General features: G+C 42.7%; 1 protein-coding gene across 1 annotated transcript in view; it reads right to left on the reverse strand.

Annotated features, from left to right (window-relative positions):
- TG (thyroglobulin) overlaps positions 1-22,778 on the reverse strand; it is a 207,176-nt gene that overhangs the window by 82,534 nt on the left and 101,864 nt on the right. Inside the window, exons 38-41 of the mRNA XM_038391414.2 lie at positions 22,195-22,417; positions 18,519-18,612; positions 9,574-9,733; positions 614-813 (exon numbers count right to left, since the gene is read on the reverse strand). Coding sequence (XP_038247342.1) covers positions 614-813; positions 9,574-9,733; positions 18,519-18,612; positions 22,195-22,417 — 677 coding nt within the window. The remainder of the gene's footprint in view (positions 1-613; positions 814-9,573; positions 9,734-18,518; positions 18,613-22,194; positions 22,418-22,778) is intronic.

A 22,778-nucleotide genomic window follows, 5' to 3' on the forward strand; every position in this document is an offset into this window, starting at 1 on the left:
ATTGTTAGTTTTAAGAGTTAACTTCAAGTTAAGATGAATGGGGACGCGTCTTTTGCTGTGTAAAAGAGTGGCACATGCAATCTCTGTCAGCAAGTTACTATTACAATCACAAAGACTAGAAACTTCCTTTTTTTAAAAAAAGTGAAAATTAGAATGTGAATCTGTCATGGGACTGGCAACATACCTCAAGGATGACAGAGTCCTTCAAAGAGGCCGGATGTTTGGCAAATCAGCTCTGTAGTCTAAAAAGTGCTGAATAGCAATGATATTTACAGAATGGAAACTATAAATTATGAACCATTTCTATGTACACACACACGAAAAACAACAGTGACAGGAATCAAAATGTCAGTTTGATTAAATCAGTCACTTAAATGGGTCTTACCATGAGTTTGTAAAATGCCTAGCACAAGGCAATCCCAATCTCAGTTGAGGCTGCTAGGTGCTATTATACAATAATATATTTTAGTGAGGCTAAAATAAAATAAAGTAAAATATATAATGTAGATATGTATAAAATAAGACCAGCAAGCACACTCCTTAGTTCTGTTAACATTAATTCACGTCTTTTCCGTTGGTATCCACTACTAAGATAGAGAGGAATGGGACTCACCATCAGCAATGCCCTCTTGAAGAGATTCGAATCTGCTGCACCTGCAAGTAGGTGGATGCTGGTAATGTCTGCCCCACTTCGATCAGCTGCTATTGAAATTTGACTTGGATCTCCTCCAAAGCTAGCAATGTTCTTCTGCACCCATTTCAGAGCCGCCACCTGATCCAGAAGGCCCCAGTTTCCACGGGCCACACTAGAACCTGTTAGACGAAATGGGAAGAAGGCAATTACTGCTCTGCAAGCAGACATGAAATACATGCGAGACCCTTGAACATTTAAGTGGTGGAATGATGCATTTTTAATATCAGGCCCACAGCTTATAGCACCTTCCTCCATGGCAGTCACTGTATAGACAACCCCCTTAGAGCTGCCTCCATTACAAGAGACAAAAGGAGACAGTTTTCAGTGCTCTGTGTCTTATTCCGTAGGGGCTCAATTTAACCAGTCATTAAAAGCAACTGGAATGTTTCTATTGACATCAGTGGGATTTAGACTGGGCACTGAATGGCAGAATGGGAGCCCTGGAAACAGAAATCTCCCCTACCAAACAGGTTAGGCACAGACCGTGACCATGTAAGCTTTTCCATTTCAACTCCGGTGTGGGGGCATCTTATCTAAGGCCTGGTGCACACTTACAATTTAATCTGACATAGCTGCAGTGCTCAGGGGTGTGGAAACCCCCCACCCCTCCCGAGCTCTGTAGCTATGATGACCTAATCCACAGTGCAGATGCAGCTCGGTCGATGCAAGGATGATCCTGCTGACCTAGCTACCGTCACTCTGAGGGCTGGGGTGTGGGTGTTCCTACACTGACAGAAAAAAACCTTCCATTTCTGTAAGCAGCGCCTACACTCCAGGGTTATGACGGCATAGCTACAGCACCATACTTGTGCCGCTAAGCCCTACTAGTGTAGATACAGCTTAAGAGCTCGGCTGCATCACTGTTACAACCAAGCCTGGGGACTCTGTGGTTATTCATTATTTGTTTGGCACTGGCAACGTACTTGGCCCTGTACCTGACACAAAGAAATGACATACCCCAAGGAGCCTAGGATCTAACAGACTTAGCTAAGGCAAATTGCAACGGAGAAGCGTCATAGGGCAGTTCTTCAGCTACCCAGTGAGCATCACCACCTAGCCTGCTTTTGTGGTCTCCTACTCACAAACACACAGAGTGTTTCTTTTGCGCCATGTGTACCCTCAATCCTCAGTTTCCAAACATAGCAGGATGTAGCACGGGTATACAGTAAACAGAATCTCCTGAACAGCTTTCGTTCATCCCCCAGCTCACCCACTGAGCTCCTCCCAATTATATCTCCTCCCTGTTACTGAGCTAATTGTCTCATTAGCCCAGCAGTTACCAAGTGTCTGCCATCCCCATTAGAATCAGGTTGTTTGGCTCACTCTAGTCAAGTATGCACCCTTCTCTGGGCTACAACAATTTCAGTGCATGGGGTGCTACAGCCAGCACTCTGTCACAAGAAGCCATGGGATGGTCTTCCCTTCGAATCCCCCCTCCCTAACCCCCCCTCACTTTATACCACTTTCACTCTGGGGGTGCAGAAGGCATTTGGTTGGGAGGCCCAGATGTGGGGGAAGGGGTGAGACTGCAGCTAGATGGAGCAGAATAGGTGAAAGAGGATCCCCAAATGCAGCATATCATAGAGAGACCATATTAGGAGGTGGAGGGGGTAGGGAAGAAAGTGGATGAGAAATCAGAGGGGCAGGCGTGAGTAAACCCATAGAGAGCACTGGAAACCCTGAGGACAATTCAAATTGGACTTGGAGACAGCTATTGGACATCCATATACTGGAACTATGTAATTTACAGTTTTGTGTACTGAACCTTTAGATTTCTAGTGGTCTGCTACACACTGATGCCGTTTTGTGTTCAGTTCAGATGCAGCCAGGTAAGGAGGGGACACACACTGTGTTCTCTGGGGGAGACTTAGTGTTGCTCTTTTTTTGCTTTGTGTCTTCCCTCATTCTAAAATAAGTAATTTAAATTTAAAGTATATGGGAAAACAAAGACAGAAAGCCTTTGAATGTGATGGAAGATTGGGGGGAGATATGGTCCCATTTCCCAGTGCAACAGAACAGTAACAGTAGTGATAATACATAGATCTTATCAAGTGCTTTTCTTCAGTAGATCTCAAAGCACTTCACAAAGAAGGGCATTATCATAATCCCCATTTTACAGATGGGGAAACTGAGGCACAGAGGGGAAGAGACTTGCCCAAGATCACCCAGCAGGTCAGTAGCAGAGCCAGGAATAGAACCTAGATGTCCTGAGTCCCAGTCCAGTGCTATAATGTCTATAAAAGGAGGAATGGAGGGGGGAAGTGTTGAGGGCATCACTGACAAGTTCTGCAGCAAAGTCGAGCCAAGCACATGAGATGAAATCCTGGCTCTGTTGAAGTCAATAGGAGCTTTATCGCTGACCTCAATGAGTTCAGCATTTCACGCATTCTCTGGCAACGTTCTGAAGATGACTGGAAACAGCAGGCTAACAATTAAAACACCATAAAGAAAAGGAGGACTTGTGGCACCTTAGAGACTAACAAATGTATTTGAGCATAAGCTTTCGTGAGCTACAGCTCACTTCATCGGATGCATTCCGTGGAAAATACAGTGGGGAGATTTATATACATACACATACACATCACACACAAACACACACACACACGAAACAATGGGTTTTATCACACACGCTGTAAGGAGTGTGATCACTTAAGATGAGCTATTACCAGCAGGAAGGGGGGGAGGAGGAAAACCTTTTATGGTGATATCAAGGTGGGCCATTTCCAGCAGTTAACAAGAAAGTCGGAGGAACAGTGGGGGGTGGGGTGGGGGTCATTACACAAAATAAAACTATTTCCCCATGTTATTTCTCCCCCCCACCCCACCCCACCCCGCACAGTTCCTCAGACGTTCTTGTTAACTGCTGGAAATGGCCCACCTTGATTATCACCATTAAAGGTTTTCCTCCTCCCCCCCTTCCTGCTGGTAATAGCTCATCTTAAGTGATCACTCTCCTTACAGGGTGTATGATAAAACCCATTGTTTCATGTTCATTCTCTCTCTCTCTCTCTCTCTCTCTCTCTCTCTCTCTCTCTCTCTGTGTAAGTAAATCTCCCCACTGTATTTTCCATGGAATGCATCTGATGAAGTGAGCAAAAGCTTATGCTCAAATAAATTTGTTAGTCTCTAAGGTGCCACAAGTACTCGTTTTCTTTTTGTGAATACAGACTAACACGGCTGCTACTCTGAAACCTGTAATTGAAACACCATGAGAGCAGCAAACTATGGATGAAACTTTTCTTCAAAGCCTCTGTGATATATTAGCAGCATGTTCCACTCCCAGAGAATATTAATGAAAATAAAAGTTGCCAGTTCATACAAAATGAATGGCTTTTCCAGCTGCATGGATTGCCATGAGAAAGAGGTTTATTTAGTAGTAACACCACCACCACACCTCTCTTTCTGCAAATGAAAAAAATCATGAATGTTGTTCTGTTTTCATTTTGTATTTGCCAGCTGGGACTTTTCTGTCTCAACGAAATTAAACCAAAAATCTACCATCTTCTATTCAAAAATAAAATACAGTACTACAGTATTTCCCAATAATAACCCAAAACATTACAGCTTAGAACGGAGATACTGCAGCTATGACTCTACAGTTACAGGATGGGTGGATTTGTTTGTTTGTTTTGTTTTTAAACTATAATAAGGAAAGGGCAGCTGAGCTAGTCGACCAGCAAGCTATAATACTATCTACAGACCAACGCCAAAATTTTCTAAATTGAGTGCCTCAAGTTAGACTTCTCAATCCATATTTAGTTACTTAAATAGGTAGCTTCATCTTCAAAATGCTGAGTATCTGCAGTTCTCAATACTTATATTCTTGTAGTATCTTTTCCTCCTGTACCCATCCTGTCCAGCCCCTTGCCATATAAAATTACAACCCTCTGGATTCCCTTGCACCCCCTTACAGTCTAACTAAAATACAATCCCAACGAATACACCTCCTCTGAGTTTGGCCCCATATAAATGTTTGGCATAACATGAATTTTACAATTCACCACTCACAGCCCTTTTGAAAATGAAAAAAATCTGAGAACATTCTAGTACCATACATTCCCCAGGACTACCCAAAGGACAGCCAACTATTCAACAGTGCCTGACAGTAACCTGATATTTTAAATGCGGGACAGTTTTGGCATTAGTTTCCCTATGACACTGATTTCTAAGAAACTGGAACTTAAAGCAATAAAAGCAGAAATAAGCAATTCCTTGTTAAATATCAAAAAGGAAGTGAAAATAATTGTTCATTGCCTATGACTGATTCACAATAGGCCATTTATATTTACCTACCTGTCTTCAAAAGCTTCATATTCAAAACTAGAAAAGCTTTAAAAGGAGACAGAACAGCCAAGAATAGCAATCTAGGTGAAAATATTTGTTCCTTCCATTGCCAAGACCAAAATAATGTATCTTTAAAATAAGGATTCATTTAAAAACACTCTGGGGAACAAATTAGTAATGGAATATGAAGCCTTCTGGTTTGTAGATCAATAGTTCAAATCCAACCCTGACCAATAGTGACTAAAGCTCTCCTCTTGTAATAGTTGTCCCCCAACATAATATAATGAGGTGCTTCGATACCACAGTGATGGGTGAAATATAAGAATCAAAATAGAATAGAACTTTAGTGGTCTCAATATAGTTCTTAAGGTGTCTACACCACAGCTATTGGCCCCTCTGCTAAGAATGACAAGGACTGAATGAGCATGGAGACTAGAATTTCTTGCCTATAGCCATGTTGGGTTGAGAGATAATGGCAGCGCAATGGGGAAAACTTTCACTTCCATAGCCTGTTTTATGATAGAGATCATAAGTATCCAGAGCTGTCAATTCAACACTCAGTTCACTCATTCTAAATATTGCTGCAACTCTCATGAGAGCTCACCTAAGGAAGTGAAATCCATGTAAATTCTTTAACCACAGAGACAGACCTAGCCACTAGTACAATGAAAATACTGCAAGGGGAATATGACCAGTTCCTTGTGTCTTGGCAAGAGTAAGACGGGCTGTGAAATGTATTTAATGAACCAAAGAACTCAAGCAAAGGATTTATGCACCAACATTTACTGTAGTTAGACCGAAGACCCATGTCCACCAGGAACTGTTTTCACTACTTTGGTGGTGGGTCTCGATATAAATCTTATGAACAATCTATTCTGAGACAAAGAACACATTCCTGAGGAACACAAGAGAGTGAAAAGAAATGGGTGTCAGGACACAGATGACTATGCCAGACACAGACAGTGACTTTAGTTACGAAGACTCCACTCCTGAGAACACTTATAAATGGGCTTCACTTTAACATCTAAGTAATCCCACTCTATCAAACTTAAAGGTAAGCACTAGCCTATTTTCATTGTCAAACCACACAACACATAATGGATTGGCTTTTTCAGATTTGTTCAGCTCTAACCACCCCAGGTGTTGTTTGTATCATAAATGAGGAAAGTTGTTTTCTAACAATATCTTTTTTTGCCTATATCCCGACATAGCTACAACAATGCCCTTTCAATATGTACAGAAAAGCAGGTGTAACCCATAACTGTGTTTTCTCTACACTCAAAGCAACCACCACGTGTATATACCCATGACCCACCTAGCCCTAGAACAGCTCTGCCACATAAGAGAGTCAGGAATAACTGCAGAGCTAGCAATAGTAAAGGCAGCTTTTTTGTTGCAAGAAAATTACTAGCTTTAACCCATTTTTTCCTGAGTTTGCAATTTATGATAAGTAAACAAAGGATCCAGAAGTTGCCTTTGCTTGGAGAATCAGAACCTTCATTTGTGGTGTTGGGCCCTTTATATGGCGTTTTAATATTCACACTTCTATATTTAGCCAGAATCAAGGGGTGAAAGCCTGGCCCTGTTGCAGTTAATGGCAAAACTCCCATTGACTTCAGTGAGGCCAGGATTTCATTCAACAAGTACTTGAAAAGGAAAACCTCCCAGAAGTTTCTATTTGGGTTGTGGGGGGGGGGGGGGCAAAAGTTCTTAGGTATCTGAAGCAGCTGGGGACCCTTCACTATAATTTTCTGCTGCTATACATTAGAGAAAAGCACCTTAGGGAGTTCTGCATTATGCTACAGAAAGGTAAAGGGTAACTACAATAGTGGCAAAGTTTCTAGCTGCAATGAATGCATGAGCTCTCCCCTCAGATTAGATCAAAGTGTGCCATTTTGGCCCTGGCCTGCAGTGAGGGTGAGGAGGAGTTGCCCTGCCCACAGGAGATATAGGAGTGATTGTACTCAGGGAGCTCCTCATGCTCCCCACTGTGCAGGAGTTGCTCCCCAGTCTCCCTAGGCTGCTGTGAAGTGTGGCCCCATCTCCCCTTTGGGCCCCCAGGGGTATGCTGAGGAAGCACCTCTGAGCTCTCCCAGAGATGGTACCAGTCCCTGCGAGAACTGGACCAAGGGGCTGGGGGAAGGTTCCTGCATTCTGTCTGCCAACACACACACACACACACACACACACACACACACACACACACACACACACGTACGTCACTGTCTCTGTGGACAGCTGCAGCAGTGGCAAAGAACGCTACAGATGCTGCTGTTCACTGGCGTCTAAGTGGTGAGTTTGTGCACTGCCCCTTTTCTCCACCGGAGACCCAAATTCTAATTCCAACTGGAATATGGGTGAAAATAGGCTTGAAGGGTTTGTCCGAGTACTGAGAAGGACATCTGACCACACCACAATGCTACCATGCAATATTCAGCCCTGCTAACAGACTCCTCTCAGGAACAGACTAAGATAAGATGAGCTGGGTTGAAGGAAGTTAGTGGCAGATGTGTGGGCAGTGCTGCGTAATGGAAGCTTGCACAATGCCTATCTACCCTGTCTAGCTCTAGCCAATATGAAGTGTCAGTTTCATAAGCATCCGGTTCGCAGAAAACTAACCATATAGTGATACTTTCCCCAGATGTAGCCCTGGCCAACCTCAGACCAAAATGCACAAGGAGTTTGCAGTGTGTGGCTCTCAGGTGGCTGAACTAAAACCAGGCATTGCTGGGGATGAGCTCCAAAAACACCTGACACCCTAGAAGGGAAATGCTGCTGTAACGCCGTACCAGGCAAAACTCAGCTGAGTCACTACACATGCAAAACTCAACCTCAGGATCATCAGAAGTGTCATGTGGCAAGGTGCAGCGGCCTTAACCAAGACCAAAGGGAAAAAGTTAGTTCCCTACTCAGATCCCCACAGATGCATAGGATAGATTATTAATTAAGCAGTGGTGGGGACTGAGGGTCCAATGAAGAAATCCAGGAAACTCTATAAGGCATGCAGCAAGGACTCAAAGGTACAGTATAAGACCAGGGATATAAACAGTGTTCTAATAGCTAGAGGAAAGAGGGACCAGAACTCCAGACTCAGTCGTTATGTTTCCTCCCCTCATCCCTTTATCCACCCCCTATTTAAAGGCAAATAAACCTTCCAGGCAAATAAGGGGAAAGAAAAATATTTTTAAGTGTTTAAAATGAATCTAAAAGACCTAATAAAAGCCAAGCCAAACAGCAGGTACCTGCACTGCTGTCAGACAGACATAGATAGGTGCAAACGTGTATTTGTGCAGGCAGACTGGGTACTTTGTCTGTGCAAGGTTTTCTGGAAATTTGGCCAAACAAGCCATCTATTTATAGGAGTTGGGATCAGTGGGCACTGGGAAGCAGAAGTCCCCAGCATTACAGAGCATGAGGAGGAAAGTGTGCTAATTTCCAGCTTGCAGTAATGAACCATGTGATTTTGCTGTAGTGTCTGGAATGGAAAATGGTAACAACTCATTGATGGACGGTATCTCCATATCTGTCAGGATAACGTGGGCGACCTCTGTTGGCTCTGTGAGGCATAGACATGGTGATAGTGAAGCTGTCTTTAAGAAAACCCTTAACTGGTCACTGAACATTATAGTGCCAAATCCTGTATAGGAGACAAAGGGCTGATTTTCAGAGGTGCCAAGCAACTACCCATCCCCATCTTTAATCTTACACAAAGTTTAATGTATTTATTGTCACAGCAGTCCCATGAAGTAGGGAAGTACTGTCATTTTACAGATGGGGAAGAGAGGCACAGAGAGATAAAGTGACTAGTCCAGGGTCACACAAAAGTCCATAGCAGAGCAAGGAACTGAACCAGTGTCTCTCAAGTCTCAGGCTAGCACCTTAACCACTGGGCCATCAACTAGGATTACAGTCAGGCAGCACTTCTGGAAAATCAGGCCCTAAGATTTAAAGCCAGAACTTCTCTTTGGCCCACTTCCCTTTATAGTAGAGCCTCAGAGTTCCAAACACCAGAGTTACGAACTGACTAGTCAACCACACACTTAATTGGAACTGGAAGTACACAATCAGGCAGCAGCAAACAAAAAAAACAAAAAACAAAACAAAAGCACCAGTACAGGACTATGTTAAATGTAAACTACTAAAACAATAAAGGGAAAGCAGCATTTTTCTTCTGCATAGTAAAGCTTCAAAGCTGTATTAAATCAATATTCAGCTGTAAACTTTTGAAAGAACCACCATAATGTTTTGTTCAGAGTTACAAACATTTCAGAGTTACAAACAACCTCCATTCCTGAGGTTTGGAACTCTGAGGTTCTACTGTACATAGAAACATCCAGGATTTTATCTGTAAATAAAAGGCAAGCTGCTCTTTTCAAATGGGATGATTGCTTTCTGCCCCCTTTTGCCTCATGCTACTCTCCATGTCCCTTTGACACAATGATCCGGACTTTCCTTGGATAGATCTTCCAAAACACTTATTCAAAGATTCTGGCTTATGAAAAGGCAGCACACACACACACACATACTTTGGAAGCAAACATTGCAGAATGTGATTGGCCTGCAGTTCATAGATTCATGACAGCATACAGACTTACCAGTGCTAAGGAAGCCGAAAACTCCGACACGGTAACTTGCAGTTACAATGATGACATTGCAGACAGAAGCTAGGTATGATCCGTCTATGACCATCCTCCCTTTCTCAGCCTCACCACTCACACCATTGTGGAAGAACAGCAGCACAGCCATGTTTCTGCCCTGTAATGATCACAGACAAATTAATGCAACAATGAGTCTGTCTGAGAATGAAAGCAACTGATACTTCTATGGCTATAGTCTCCTTCAGGTCATTGCTGTGAACCTGATTATCCTCGCTTCTGAACCATTCCAAGCAATGCAAAACTGCCTGGCAATGACACTGATGAGAGGAGAACTGCCTGCCTGGCAGCAGTCCTAGAATTAAATTCAGTTTGTTGAATGGACTATGCCATTAAGCTGAATCCAGCGTCCTAATCATAGGGCTTGTCTACATGGGGATACTCAAGAAAGTTAATCTGAATTAACTCAATGTGAATTTAAAGTGGATAAATTAAACTGTATTAAATCCCTGTGTGGATGCTCTTATTCAGAATTAAAGTGTCCTGAATTCAATTTAGCTTATCTTCCAAAAAGTGCATTAAACTAAATCAAATTAAGACCACTTTAATTCTGAATGAGAGTGCCCACAGAAGGGTTTAACACAGTTTAAATTCACACCTTAAAATTAATCTAGATTAATTTTCCTGAAGGCAGGTCTACACTTAATTCACACCCCTGAGCAGTGCAGTTAAGCGGACCCAAGTCCCCGTGAAGACAGTGCTAGGTCAATGGAAGAATTCTTCTGTCAACCTAGCTATCACCTCTCAGGGAGGTTGATGTATCTGTGCCAATGGGAGAATCCCTCCCGTCAGCATAGGTAGGGTCTAAAAAGCAGCATCAGCTCTCCCTAGGTCCTCTCTGCACTTGCTACGGAATAACTACAGGGGGACTCCCTCCTGTTGAGGCTGCACCGCTAGGGAGCAGAGAGGCCACCACAGCAGAACAGAAACAAGAGTTGGCTATGTGGTCTCTGCAAACCCTAGTGGACCTCAAATCCAGTGAAGGGATGGCTCACCTAAAGACTCATGGGATGTGTCTTTTGGAGTTCTCCTCTCTTTATGGCTCCCTTCAGTGGGCTTTTCTGCATGAGGTTGAAGCCTGGCCCTAATGTTAGGAATTATTTTCTGATATGCAGCCTCAATTTTCCATTCCTCAGTTTCTTCCCATTATTATATCCCCTGGGACCTTCCTACATCATTCTCCATCCTCTTTGCTCAGTGAACAGGCATAAACTTTAAGCCAGAAGGGAACATCATGACCATCTAATCTGATCTCCTGCACGTTGTAAGCCACAGAATCTCACCCACCCACTCCTGTAATAGACCCATAACCTCTGGCTGAATCATGATTTAAAGACTTCAAGTTACAGAGAATCCACCATTTACACTAGTTTAAACCAGCAAGTGACCTATGCCCCATGCTGCAAAGGAAGGCAACACACATACACACACCAGGGTCTCTGCCAATTTGACCTGGGGGGAAATTCCTTCCTGACCACAAATATGGGGATCAGTTAGACCCTGAGCATGTGGGCGAGAACCACCAGCCAGACACCTGGGAAAAATTCTTTGTAGTAACTCAGAGCTCTCCCCAGCTAGTGTTCCATCACCAGCAGCAGATCAGCTACATACCATTGTAGGCAGTCTCATCATACCATCCCCTCCATAAGCTCAGTCTTGAAGTCAGTTAAGTGTTTTTCCCCCCCACAGCCCCCCTTGGAAGGCTGTTGATTATAAACCTTCTGATGGTTAGAAACCTTCGTCTAAACTTCTTGATGGCCAGTTTACATCCATTTGTTCTTGTGTCCACATTGGTGCTTAACTTAAATTTTTAAGTCCTCCCCCCTCCCTGTGATGTATTTGTAGAGAGCAATCACATCTCCCCTCAGCTTTCTTTCGCTTAGGGTAAACAAACCAAGCTCTTTGAGTCTCCTCTCAAAGTACGTTTTCCATTCCTCTGATCATCCTTCTCTGCATCTGTTCCAGTTTGAATTTATTTTTCTTAACCATTGGAAACCAGAATTGTACACAGTATTCCAGAACAATTCCTTTTCTCTACTGGAAATACTGTGCCTGATGCATCCTAGGACTGCATTAACCTTTTTCATGACCACATCACATGGGTGGCTCATAGTTATCCTGTGATCAGCCAATACACCCAGGTCTTTCTCCCCCTCTGTTGCTTCCATCTGATGAGCCCCCAGCTTATAGAAAAAATATTGTTGTTAGTTCCTAAGTGCATGACCATTCACTTTGCAATATTCAATTTCATTCCATTTCTATTATTCCAGTTTTCAAGGTCATCATCCAGATCTTCTTGTGTGATATTCCGGTCCTCCTCTGTTTTGGCAATACCTCCCAACATCACATTTTCTTAACTGACTCCCACTTTTTGTGCCAAAGTAATTAATAAAGATGTTATAAGATAGGTCCCAAGACCCAATCCTGAAGCATCCCACTAGTAACCTCCCTCCAGCCTTTGGTGTTTTTCAGAGACAGGCTGGTGGTCTGTACACCAGCATCAAAACACATCTGGGGTTTGTTTTTGCCTGGAACTAGATAGCACTGGCCTCTGCTGCTGTCATTTTGTGACCAGAATTAACTAAACAGGACGATCCCATTTGCACAGGCAAAAGAGATGGCTGAGCATCTGTTTCCAGCGAATGTGTGGCCATCTGTGCAGGAGGAAACCATCACAGGAGTGTCAGTTACCAGCAAAAACAGAGGCCAGGCGCAAGTCGCAAACTGCCCTCAGCTTTCTCTAATTGTTAAGGGGTGATCTTGATTTATGAACTGAAAATGTGTTTCCACCAGACAGAGGAAGGTGCAAGTCAGTTCAGACGTTTTTTATTATGAGCAAAGTCGCATCAAGTTTGACTGGGAAATGTGCTGCCTTCATCCAGAAGTGCTGAAAAGTGCTGCTATCTCTGAATCTTCTGCATCTTCTTCTCCAGAGAAAGTGCCTAATTCAGACTGTTTCATCCCCAATTTCCCATTCAGAAAATTATGCAGGTCCTGGCCAAGGAATTGGAGGGGAGGAACAAAGGAAGGAGAGAGCAGATGTGAGGGTTTGTCTTCACTTGAAAATCTGGTCTAACACACACCACTTTGCGGAGTCATGTTAGCTAACACAATGTTCAACATCATGGGGCAAATCTTACATAACATCATGTCAGCTGGTCATAGTGGTTCCAGTAGAGAGTCCCTAGAAATGGTCCCAGTCTCACTGACTCCTCAGTTGTGTTTAAAGTCATGTTAGATAACATGACCTAATTTCCTAGTGATAACAAGGGGGAAGGAGAAGAAATGACGGGGGGAAAGCAGAAGCTTTGCTAGCAGATGTGGAGCACCTTACTGAGAAGATTCAGCCTTCAAGTATTGAGGGTAAACAGAATGCCACCCATTCTCCACATCTGCCCTACAATACACAAGGTTTAGATACACTTGTTCCTTTTCCCTATGGTTATTCTTCACAGAGAAGTGGCAAATTCCTCAGTTGGTTTGTCTTGTACATGAATCCAACCTTTTGAGAAGCACATGGGATAATCTGGGTAGTGATCCCCTGATGAGCACAGATTTCAAGAGCAGAGCTACTGGTTCTTAGTGCTGTCATCTAAAGCAGATCTTTATATTGAATTGTAGCAACCACTAATCATCTCTCCTTCACTTTTTGGAAGTTAATCATTTCAGGAGGATGCTACCATATTTTTATATTAAAAATGAACTATTCCATACAAAATGTGAGATGTGTTGTACTGTCCAGGTTCTTATTTGGTATCCAATTAATTTTATACTAGATATTGGCTATCTGATTATTTTTTAAAAAAAATTGGGAATCTATCACATTCTTTATTCTCTATCCTGAGCTACAGTCAATTAACCAGAGCCAAGACACGTGGCAGCTACATATTAGGGCAGAGAGAATGTAAGGCCTGGTCTAAAGCCAAGTGAAGCCAACCCTTTCCATGGACTCTAAAGGCCTTTGGTTCACACCAAATTTGGACCATAGGTGGAAATCTGGAGTAACTCCACTGAAGTAAATGGCAATGCTCCATTGTAAATGAGAGTAGAATCTGGCCTATTACATGCAAAACAGAAGAATACTACAGAAAACACTGCAGCTAACTGGAAAAACTGGCCAGAAGTTCCTTACACGCACAACACTAGCACCAGCCAGGATTGCCATGTGGCTATTGACCAATATTGTTTGATCAGTTCTGGTTTTGCATTTAGGAATGACACACGGATGGTCAAACTGTTATCAGTAAAACACGCAGAGAGACTTTCAAATGAGACAAGCCTAGCACAGCTCCCACTGGCACAGCTAGTGGGAAAGGTGCCTTTTGGTTCACCCAGGGGAGCTGCTGCCGCCGCCTAAGGACTCAGAGGGCTTGCCCTTGTGCTAATGTGCAGGGCACACATGCAAAGTCATCAGCTGGGGTCCACACTAATTGGCTATGCGCCCTCTAGCAGCTGGCCTTCAGCTGGTAGTCCCAATGGGCCTGATCCTGAGAGCAGAGGGTGCTCAACATTTCACAGGAGCAGATTTGTGCCTGGCAGGATTGGGCACAAAATTAAGCCTAACTCATAAAAAGAAAGAAAGTGAATGAGTTAGGACTAGCCAAATTTTTACACCAGTGGGTCCTTTGTGCCCAGTGCCAATGCCAAGACTGTAGTTTCGTGAAGTCTGGACACGTTTGAACTCAGGACAGGATAGAATGTGACCCAAAAGCCAGGAGCAGAGCCCTCCTGAATTTCAGGGACTAGGATGCAAACACAGATCTGAACTCTGCAGTTAAAGCTCACATACTACAGTGATGGGCAGCAGCATAAAACTGTCCTTACCTTCCACAACTAGGCTAGGAATCATGATCGACCTGAGCCTTGACACCTTTGGTTTTCATGAAACATGGAAAATAAAAGGCAGTTCTGACAGGCTTTCTGGAGTTCAGAAGTGTTTTCAATTATCCTCTCCACTTCACTGCAAGGCATTTCAGAAGGGGCTTGGCAGGAGCATTTTAACCCTGACAGAACCAGTCAAGTTCCAGGATATGTAACAGTCCTTAACAGGATTGCATTAGGAGCTGTGCACCACACTGACGGCACAGTAAGGCTGGGGAGGTGAGGAAGATTCTTCCCTGAAGGGTGCACAGCTGACATTAATCCAACTCTTTATTTAGGCCAGCAAAATGCTACAATAATCCCTCTGCTTGAACTGCATCAGGCAACCCGAGCCAAAAGCCAGCCCTGCTTTGCTAGTGTGACAAGCAAGGATGGTTACTGGCAGGAAAAGGAGCTCAGAAATACCAGCTGTACGTGGAAGTTTACGTGATGCACGTAACTGTGTGTTCTGCTTTCTGGGCACTGAAGCTTTAAATTTTAAAGTCCCTTCCCAGCTACAGGAGGAAGCTCCCATTTTGTGTTTCACTTCAGATGCAGCATGTTACTGTGCAAGCCACTGGGCTCGGTCTCTCTCTAGGGGACATCTTGGTTGTTTTAACTTCATCAAGACTGAAACTATCAACTATTACTCTCCGCATGTGGGTAAACACAACAGTTTACCACAATAAGCAGCAAGAAAATGACAGTCTGGGGCATATTATCCTGTTTCCACTTTCTGCTGTAAAAATAAAGAGCCTGATTCTTCTCTCCTTTACATTAGATTTATCTACGTGACATTCCATTGACCTCAGTGAAGCTACCTCTGATTTGCACCCATAAGAATGACAGGAGTATTAGGTCTACAAACTCTTTCAAAAAAAAAAAAAAAAAAAAAAAAAAAAAAAAAAACACACCACACCCCAAACCACCCATTTGGATAAGTTGGGGTTATTGTAAACACGATGCTTTCAAATAAGCCCCTGCTCTTCTGAAAGCAGTAGCTAAAAGGAGCTGGCAAGCTTCCCAAGACAATGACCTGAAGTTTTTACAAAGCAATGACTTTACACAGAAAGTTAATAACAATCTGGCGTTGCAGTGGGAAAACAGACTGTTGGCCACTTCTAAAAGATACATGAAGTTGCATTCAAGCAGCTCAAAGAATACTGAATGCAGAAATTCATGCTTATACATGAGGCACATTGCCCCCAGTCCCTGTTTACTCTCTTGTTAAAAGCTCAGCTAGACTACCCAGGTCAGTGGGAAGGTTTATTTTTTACTTGTTATAAAGATGAACTTAAAATTTTCAGTTGACAGTTTATCTGAGTGCAGAGGCTCCCGTGCCCATTTTCGGAGAGGAACACTTTTGTGATCCGTGGGCTGGGGCATAAATTTAGCACTGCTGACAACTCTCAATCCACTGCAGACCTCCCACCGACATCAGTGGGAGGTTTCCACAAAGATCAAGGGTAGATTATGGCCTGTATATAGTAACTAAACTGCTAGTCATCATCACTATTAGCTGTGTGGCATTCAGCATCACCCCCTGGGAAAAGAGCCTCGTTTTTAGGAACACTGCTATTTCTGCCCTTAGTTTCCTTCTTTTCCCCACTCTCTTTTCTCTCTCTTTCCCTGTCTTTGGCCAACTCTACACTGCAACATGTTGTTGGCATAACAATGTCCGTCAGGGGTGTGACTGACATAGCTGTGCTAGCAAAACCCCAAATACGGACACAAAAGAGAAGAGTGCATCTGTCGTTGGCATAGATAATACTGTTCAGGGAGGTGCTGCTACTGTGCTGGCAGAAAACCACCTTCTGTTGATACATGCTGCATCTACACAAAAGAGTTGTGCCAGGATAGCTATTCCGATATAGCAGTTGTGACAGATACAACAATTTCTTGCAGTATCTTTAGATCTTACTGCATTAAGTTTATACATCATTGTGGGCCAAGGGTTGTATGTAATTCCAGAGGGGAGGATGACTGCAGCCCTCCAGGAATTAAAAACAGCTGGAGGGGGGTGATTAGGCAAATTGCCTCCGTCAAATTGTAATGCCACCAGAGAAGTACCACCACCACCTGGTGAGGCTCGCATGTATTGGTTCAACAGACAAAGACAGGACTTTTGGATAAATAGCCTGAGTTTAAACCGATTCGGAGCCTTCTTTCTGATCCAGCAAATGGACAGGACCTGCTGTCCAATGGGGGCCCCAAATCCTTAGGGAAGGGTTGAAAGGACTGACACCTGCCAGAACCCAAGGCTGGAGTTGGTGTGACCTGTGTAAAGCAGTTTAGTAGGCGCACTGGTTCTTTCATTGTTTTTTAGTATGTATTTTCTATAATGCTTTAACTTTAAGAATAAACGAACTTGCTTAGAAAGGGCTATGTATTAACTTATAACTTCTCACAATTGCAGTGTTTGTGGCCTCTGAGGAGAGAGCAAAGTGCAGATGCTGGTCTGTTGAGGAAGACTGGCTTGCCAGGGATATCACAGGGTAGGGAGGGAATTGTGCAGACTGGACAAACCCCAGTAAAGAGGGAGAGACATGAGTCTCCGCTGAAGACGCAATGGCTGAAAAGCTGGGAATCTAAAGTGGTGGACCACGGTGGCGAAACACAGATCTGATTGACCCGAACTGTGACAGCTGCATCTGCAGAGCCTCTGTAGTACAGACTAGCCCTTTGTGTATCTCCTCCTCTCTGCCCACTTGCCTTTCCTGCTCTGCAGACGTACTGAGACACAGCTTAGCCAAAGCACAAACAACTATACTGTAAGGCAGAGTTCTGCACTGGCAGGAGACTGGACTAGGTGACTTACCATTGCTAAGGCTTCTCCAACTCTTACTTCAAGGATGCTATGGATACCACTTTAAACTCTTCTGCTTATCATGGTTAAAACATTTTCAAATGATTCAACTGTGACGCTAGCAGACCAGCTGCCAAGACCGGTAGGCCTCACTTAATACTGACAAATGCACAGCTGAGAAACACTCTGGCTTGCCTTTGGGTTAGTATAGTTATAACAGATATTAATGTTATAAAAATATGTTTAGTGTTTTGATGCTGTATGTATTAATCCTATTTATAATCTCTGTATCCCATGCTATAAGGCAATACTTAAGTATTTGCTCTATAACTATAAAAAGGTTGTTTTGAAACCGTAACTCAAACAGGAGAAAAAACTTCACCTAATGCAAAATGCTGGATTCCTACAGAAGGTGATATCTCCTGCCCATCAGGAAGGACTACTGAATCCATTCGGGCCATTATGGAACACAGACTTGTCAATTGCTGCTCCCCCACCCCACCCAAAGAGATTACATGCAGAAACGCTCATCTCATCAGCTTGGACTCTAAGGAAATGAGAATAAAAATTCCTGACCAGAAAGAATGTGGTTTGGACTTTAAGGGGCAAAGATTCCTAAACATAAGCAAGAGATCCCCAGAACTAAGCTGAGTTAGCCCTAATGGACATATTTCAACAGCTCTATCACCACCTGAAACCTAAGACTGCAACTCATTTATATGGGCATGTTTATCTGTTTTAACTTCGTAAATAATTTGTTTTTATTTATTAATAAATAATTTATTTTTTCCTAGTTAATAAACCTTCAGTTAGTGTATTACAGGATTGGCTACAAGCGTTGTTTTTGGTGTGAGATCCAAGGTGCAAATTGACCTGGGATAAGTGACCGGTTCTTTGGGACTGGAAGCAACCTGAATATTTTGTGACCTTTGGTGTAAAGTGATCACCTACCACAGAGTCAAACTTGCCTGTGTGGTAAAATAGACCAGAATGCCCAAGGAGACTGTCTATGACTCCATGTTAAAGCTGTATAGTGCCTGAGGACATGACATTTGTTACTCATTTGGTGAAAACTAATTATAGAACTCTCAACCAAGTTGGGGTTTGTGCCCTGCGTTTTAACAGTCTACCCTGAGGTTGGTATTCTCACTCGTGGGCCACTCCAGACAGCATGACAACAACATTTTGCTACACCATGTTCTGGTAGCTCAATACTTACAATGCTGGCAGGCACAAACACATTCAGGTACAAGCAGTCTTCACTGACAGGAGAAGATTGGTGCAGTCCATCTCCAGGTTGCCAACAACTAGCCCTAAAGATACAGGCAGTGTTCATTTTGGCTGACAAACCAGCATTACTTTTGTACTCTTGCAGCTCGTTTTATTTTGAGCTGAAGTTCAATAAAATAATTTTTTTACCCTTTAATAGCACCTTTATATCTGTGCATCTCAAACACATTCCTAGCATCCATTTAACAACCCCCTTTGGAGGCAAAGAAAGGATATATTTATTTATTTAGATTTAAAACAACAAAAAGGATGTCTATCCAATGTCTGAGGTGCCCTAACAAATCATTAACAATAAATACAACAAAATCCCAGCAACATTCAAACAGTTCTTTCAACAGAAACTCAATCAGCCAGACACCTGCAGACACTCCTCTCCATCCCTTCATCATCAGAGAGCATACTGTCAGACCTCTCCAAAAACCCCATCAAACGTGTGTTGAAAGATCACCACCATTTGGGCTATTTTGGACTAAGAGGAATCCCACATACTGAATTGCAGTCACATCTGTGCTGTTTAACCCTTTATGGACTTACAAATTTAATAAGAATGGAACTGATAAGGTTCTATAGAAACTACCCTAAAAGCCTATGGAATTATCTCTAAGTTGTTTATAAATTGTCTGGCAAATCAATATCAGGGATGTAATTCGCTATTAAATTCTTCAGGGTGGTTCAAATATATTATAGAAAAATCATCGTCTTTTGTTAAATTCTACCGAGTTTTCCCACAAGGGAGATGTGTAGCACAACAAGGCCATGCAAGAGTTTAAAACAGAAACTGAAGCAGCACATTGAGTTGACTTTGCAGGGGAAAAATCTGGGTGGGCAATATACACATTCCTCAGGTCAGAACATGGGTAGGACACAACCCTAATGAGCTTATTCATGAAAAACACCATGGTTGGATTTTTTTTTTAAACAATCACAAGTAATCAGAGGCTCATGTTTACATCTCATCAAAAATACGGCAACTCCAGCACCAGAATTCCCCTAACATACAAGAGAAGCAGTTCCGTACTGATGCAGAGGAAATAGCGCCACCTACTGAATTAACATCATAGGTGCTGCACCAACCCGCTGTTTCTTGGAGAGCTCTTATCCAAGTATGACCCAGCTCAACTGTGATAATAAATATATATGTGAAACTGGTCTCTCATATCAGTAATGTTGGCCTCCTAATTTGATTTTTTTGTTATAAAGAGACAAAAATATTGTGCAATAATGATTTACAGGCCCTAATAATGATCTGCATTATTACTTGTACCAGGAGACCTGGCAGTTTAAGGTCTGTGTGATTCTCCATGGCAATCCTCCTTGCATCTAAGTTTACAATTACGAACAGTGCTTTTGATCTTTAAACAAACAAAAGACAAAGGCTGAGATTTTTAAAGTCAGCTAAGGATCTGGACAGCCAGTTCCCATTAATATTAATGGGAACAAGGCACCCACGACCCCTCAACAGCTTTGAAAATCTCAGCCAAATTCTTCATGCTGAGGAAAGAGATGATTTTTTTAGATGGAAGCAGTAGAGGCAGATAGCCCTTACCAAACATGTACTGCAGATGACTGTACACATCATTTTGGCTGCAGTCACCAAGAATTGATGCTGTACATGTTACTGCAACAGTTTGTGTATATCAACCATACATAATCACTGTGCAGCTGAATAAACAAGCTGCATCTCATCAGATCCCTTGAGCATCTGTCAAGCTGCATGGCTAATGTGGTTACGTTGCTGACACCCACATGGCTCAGGTGCATGTTGCAACACAAGACCACCAAACACCAAGCGCTTTCGACTACCCACAAAACAGTCTCTAGTTGTATTCACTTCTTGAGTGTGTTATTTAAAGACCTTGATAACATAGATCCGAAGTACTGGAGCTATTACCTGTCCCCCACATGGCTGGCACAGGTCTGCTCTTGATTACTAGACTCATGGGTCTTGGTCAATGGTTTTTAATTCTTGGACTCTCTCCCAGAAAAGGTCAGCTGGGGCCCTTCACTGGGTCTGTCCATGTCCCTTTTATGCAAGTACAGAAGAATGGCCATACTGGCTCAGACCAATAGTCCATCTAGCACAGTATCTCACAGTGGTCAATGCCAGATGCTGCTGAGGGAATGAACAGGGCAATTATTGAGTAATCCACCCGTCTCCAATCCCAGTTTCCGACAGTAAGAGGTTAAGGGAACCACAGTATGGGGCTGCTTTCCTGACCATCTTGACTAATAGCTATTGATGGACCTATCCTCCATGAACTTATCTAGTTCTTTTTTGAACCCAGTAATATTTTTGCCCTTTACAACATTCCTGTGTTAGGCTTCCTCCTTTGTTTTTCTCAATCTACTAAGACAAAAGTCTGCTGCTCTCTGTACCAGCTGGGAATTGATCACTTTTGCTCAAGCCAAAGGTCATGTCTTGTGACAATCTCATAAGAACGGCCATACTGGGTCAGACCAAAATTCCATCTAGCCCAGTATCCTTTCTTCCAACAGTGGCCAATGCCAGAGGGAATGAACAGAACAGGTAATCATCAAATGATCCATCCCCAGTTGCCCATTCCCAGCTTCTGGTAAACAGGCTAGAGACACCATCCCTGTCCATCGTGGTCAATAGCCATTAATGGACCTATCCTCCATCCTCTCATTTCCTTCTGTGCCAGCTTCCTGTGTGTTGGTGCAGCATGGCTCAGTTTGATTGGTTTTACATGTGTTGTATGGTGCTTTCTATTTTATCGAATGTAGATGTTTTGCGCTAGGAACCCTTTTAATAGTTTAAATATATATCTACTTTCATGACATTTTTGTTGTTGTTGCTGCATTTTTTTAAACTAGTTGCCCAAGTTCAACACTTAAAGATTCCAGATGCACAGATATTTTATACAACAGTATTAGAATCTCCTGTCTTTCATTAATCCATTTATATTTGTGACAGGTCACTTTGGCTCTCCTGGACTAATGATAACTGGCTTCCCACGACAAAGATGAATGAAATCCTGCAAGGTAACATGCCCAATGCCCACCAAGCCCTCCTCTCACTGAACATCAGTCTGTGCATTACAAGTAATGTTCAGAATCTTGTATTTTACTCCCACCATTTCAATCAATATTTGTGTTTTTACAGAATTTTAAGGCGAGGAGGGACCCTTCTGATTATTTAATCAGACTTCCTGCATAGCACAGGTCAGACAATTTCACCCAGTAATTCCTGCATCTAGCCCATGACTTCTATTTGAGCAAGAGCCTATCTGTTGGATTCAATGAGTTAAAAACCAATCACCTCAAACTGCATCAACCCCCTCCAGATCTCAATAAGGCTGAAATATGAGAGATGTAGGAGAAAAAAAAAAAGAAATAAAATGGAAGCCGCACTAATTTTGGAATCTCAGTATTATTTATACTATACGGTGTACAGTTAAATACAACTTTTGGGCAGTGTGTAGTGTAGGGTGGTTTTTCTGTTAGCACCTAAATGTAATCATTTATCAACATATCTAGTCATTTATACAATGCTCATCATTATGGTATCTGAATGCCTGAATGGATTTAGAGCATCACTGCTAAATAAAGACATCACAAAACTATTCCACAATGTGCCTTCTCACCGAACCATAGTAGCATTCCAGGATTGCAGCCAAGTAAAGGGCTCTGGAGGATGAAACCGGTTCTCTGCTATTGGAGGTACTGCATATGGAATCCCAAAAAACTGGGTAACATTTCTCCACTCAGAACCAACCCGGATTACTTGGGACCTGCCGAGCAAAACTCCATGGGATGGAATGTACACGGATGAAGTTAAATCAGGTGCAGAGATGGGTGTGAATGAATCTATTTGTAGAGGGGGGAAAAAAGAAAATTGTTTTCCTTGGAAGCTTAAATCTCATTTTCAAAAGGGATTTAGGCACTCAGGAGCCTAAATCTCTTTTGAAAATGAGATTTAGGTTCCTAAATCAGTTAAGAGTTGCTGATCTTAGCAACATCTAAATACCTTTTAAAATCTAGGCCTCATGGATCCTGTCTCTTTAAACGTTAATGGAACTTAGGCTTCTAAGTAATTTAGATATGATGAAAATTTTACTAAATTATTAGGGATTTATCCTCTTTTGAAGTCTTTTTGCAGACCAAACTTATTGCACCCCACTGCTGTGATGCAACATCACAATGATGAGGATTTTGGGCTTCACCACGA

This window comes from Dermochelys coriacea, chromosome 2 (assembly GCF_009764565.3).
Source record: "Dermochelys coriacea isolate rDerCor1 chromosome 2, rDerCor1.pri.v4, whole genome shotgun sequence".
NCBI lineage: Eukaryota > Metazoa > Chordata > Testudines > Dermochelyidae > Dermochelys > Dermochelys coriacea.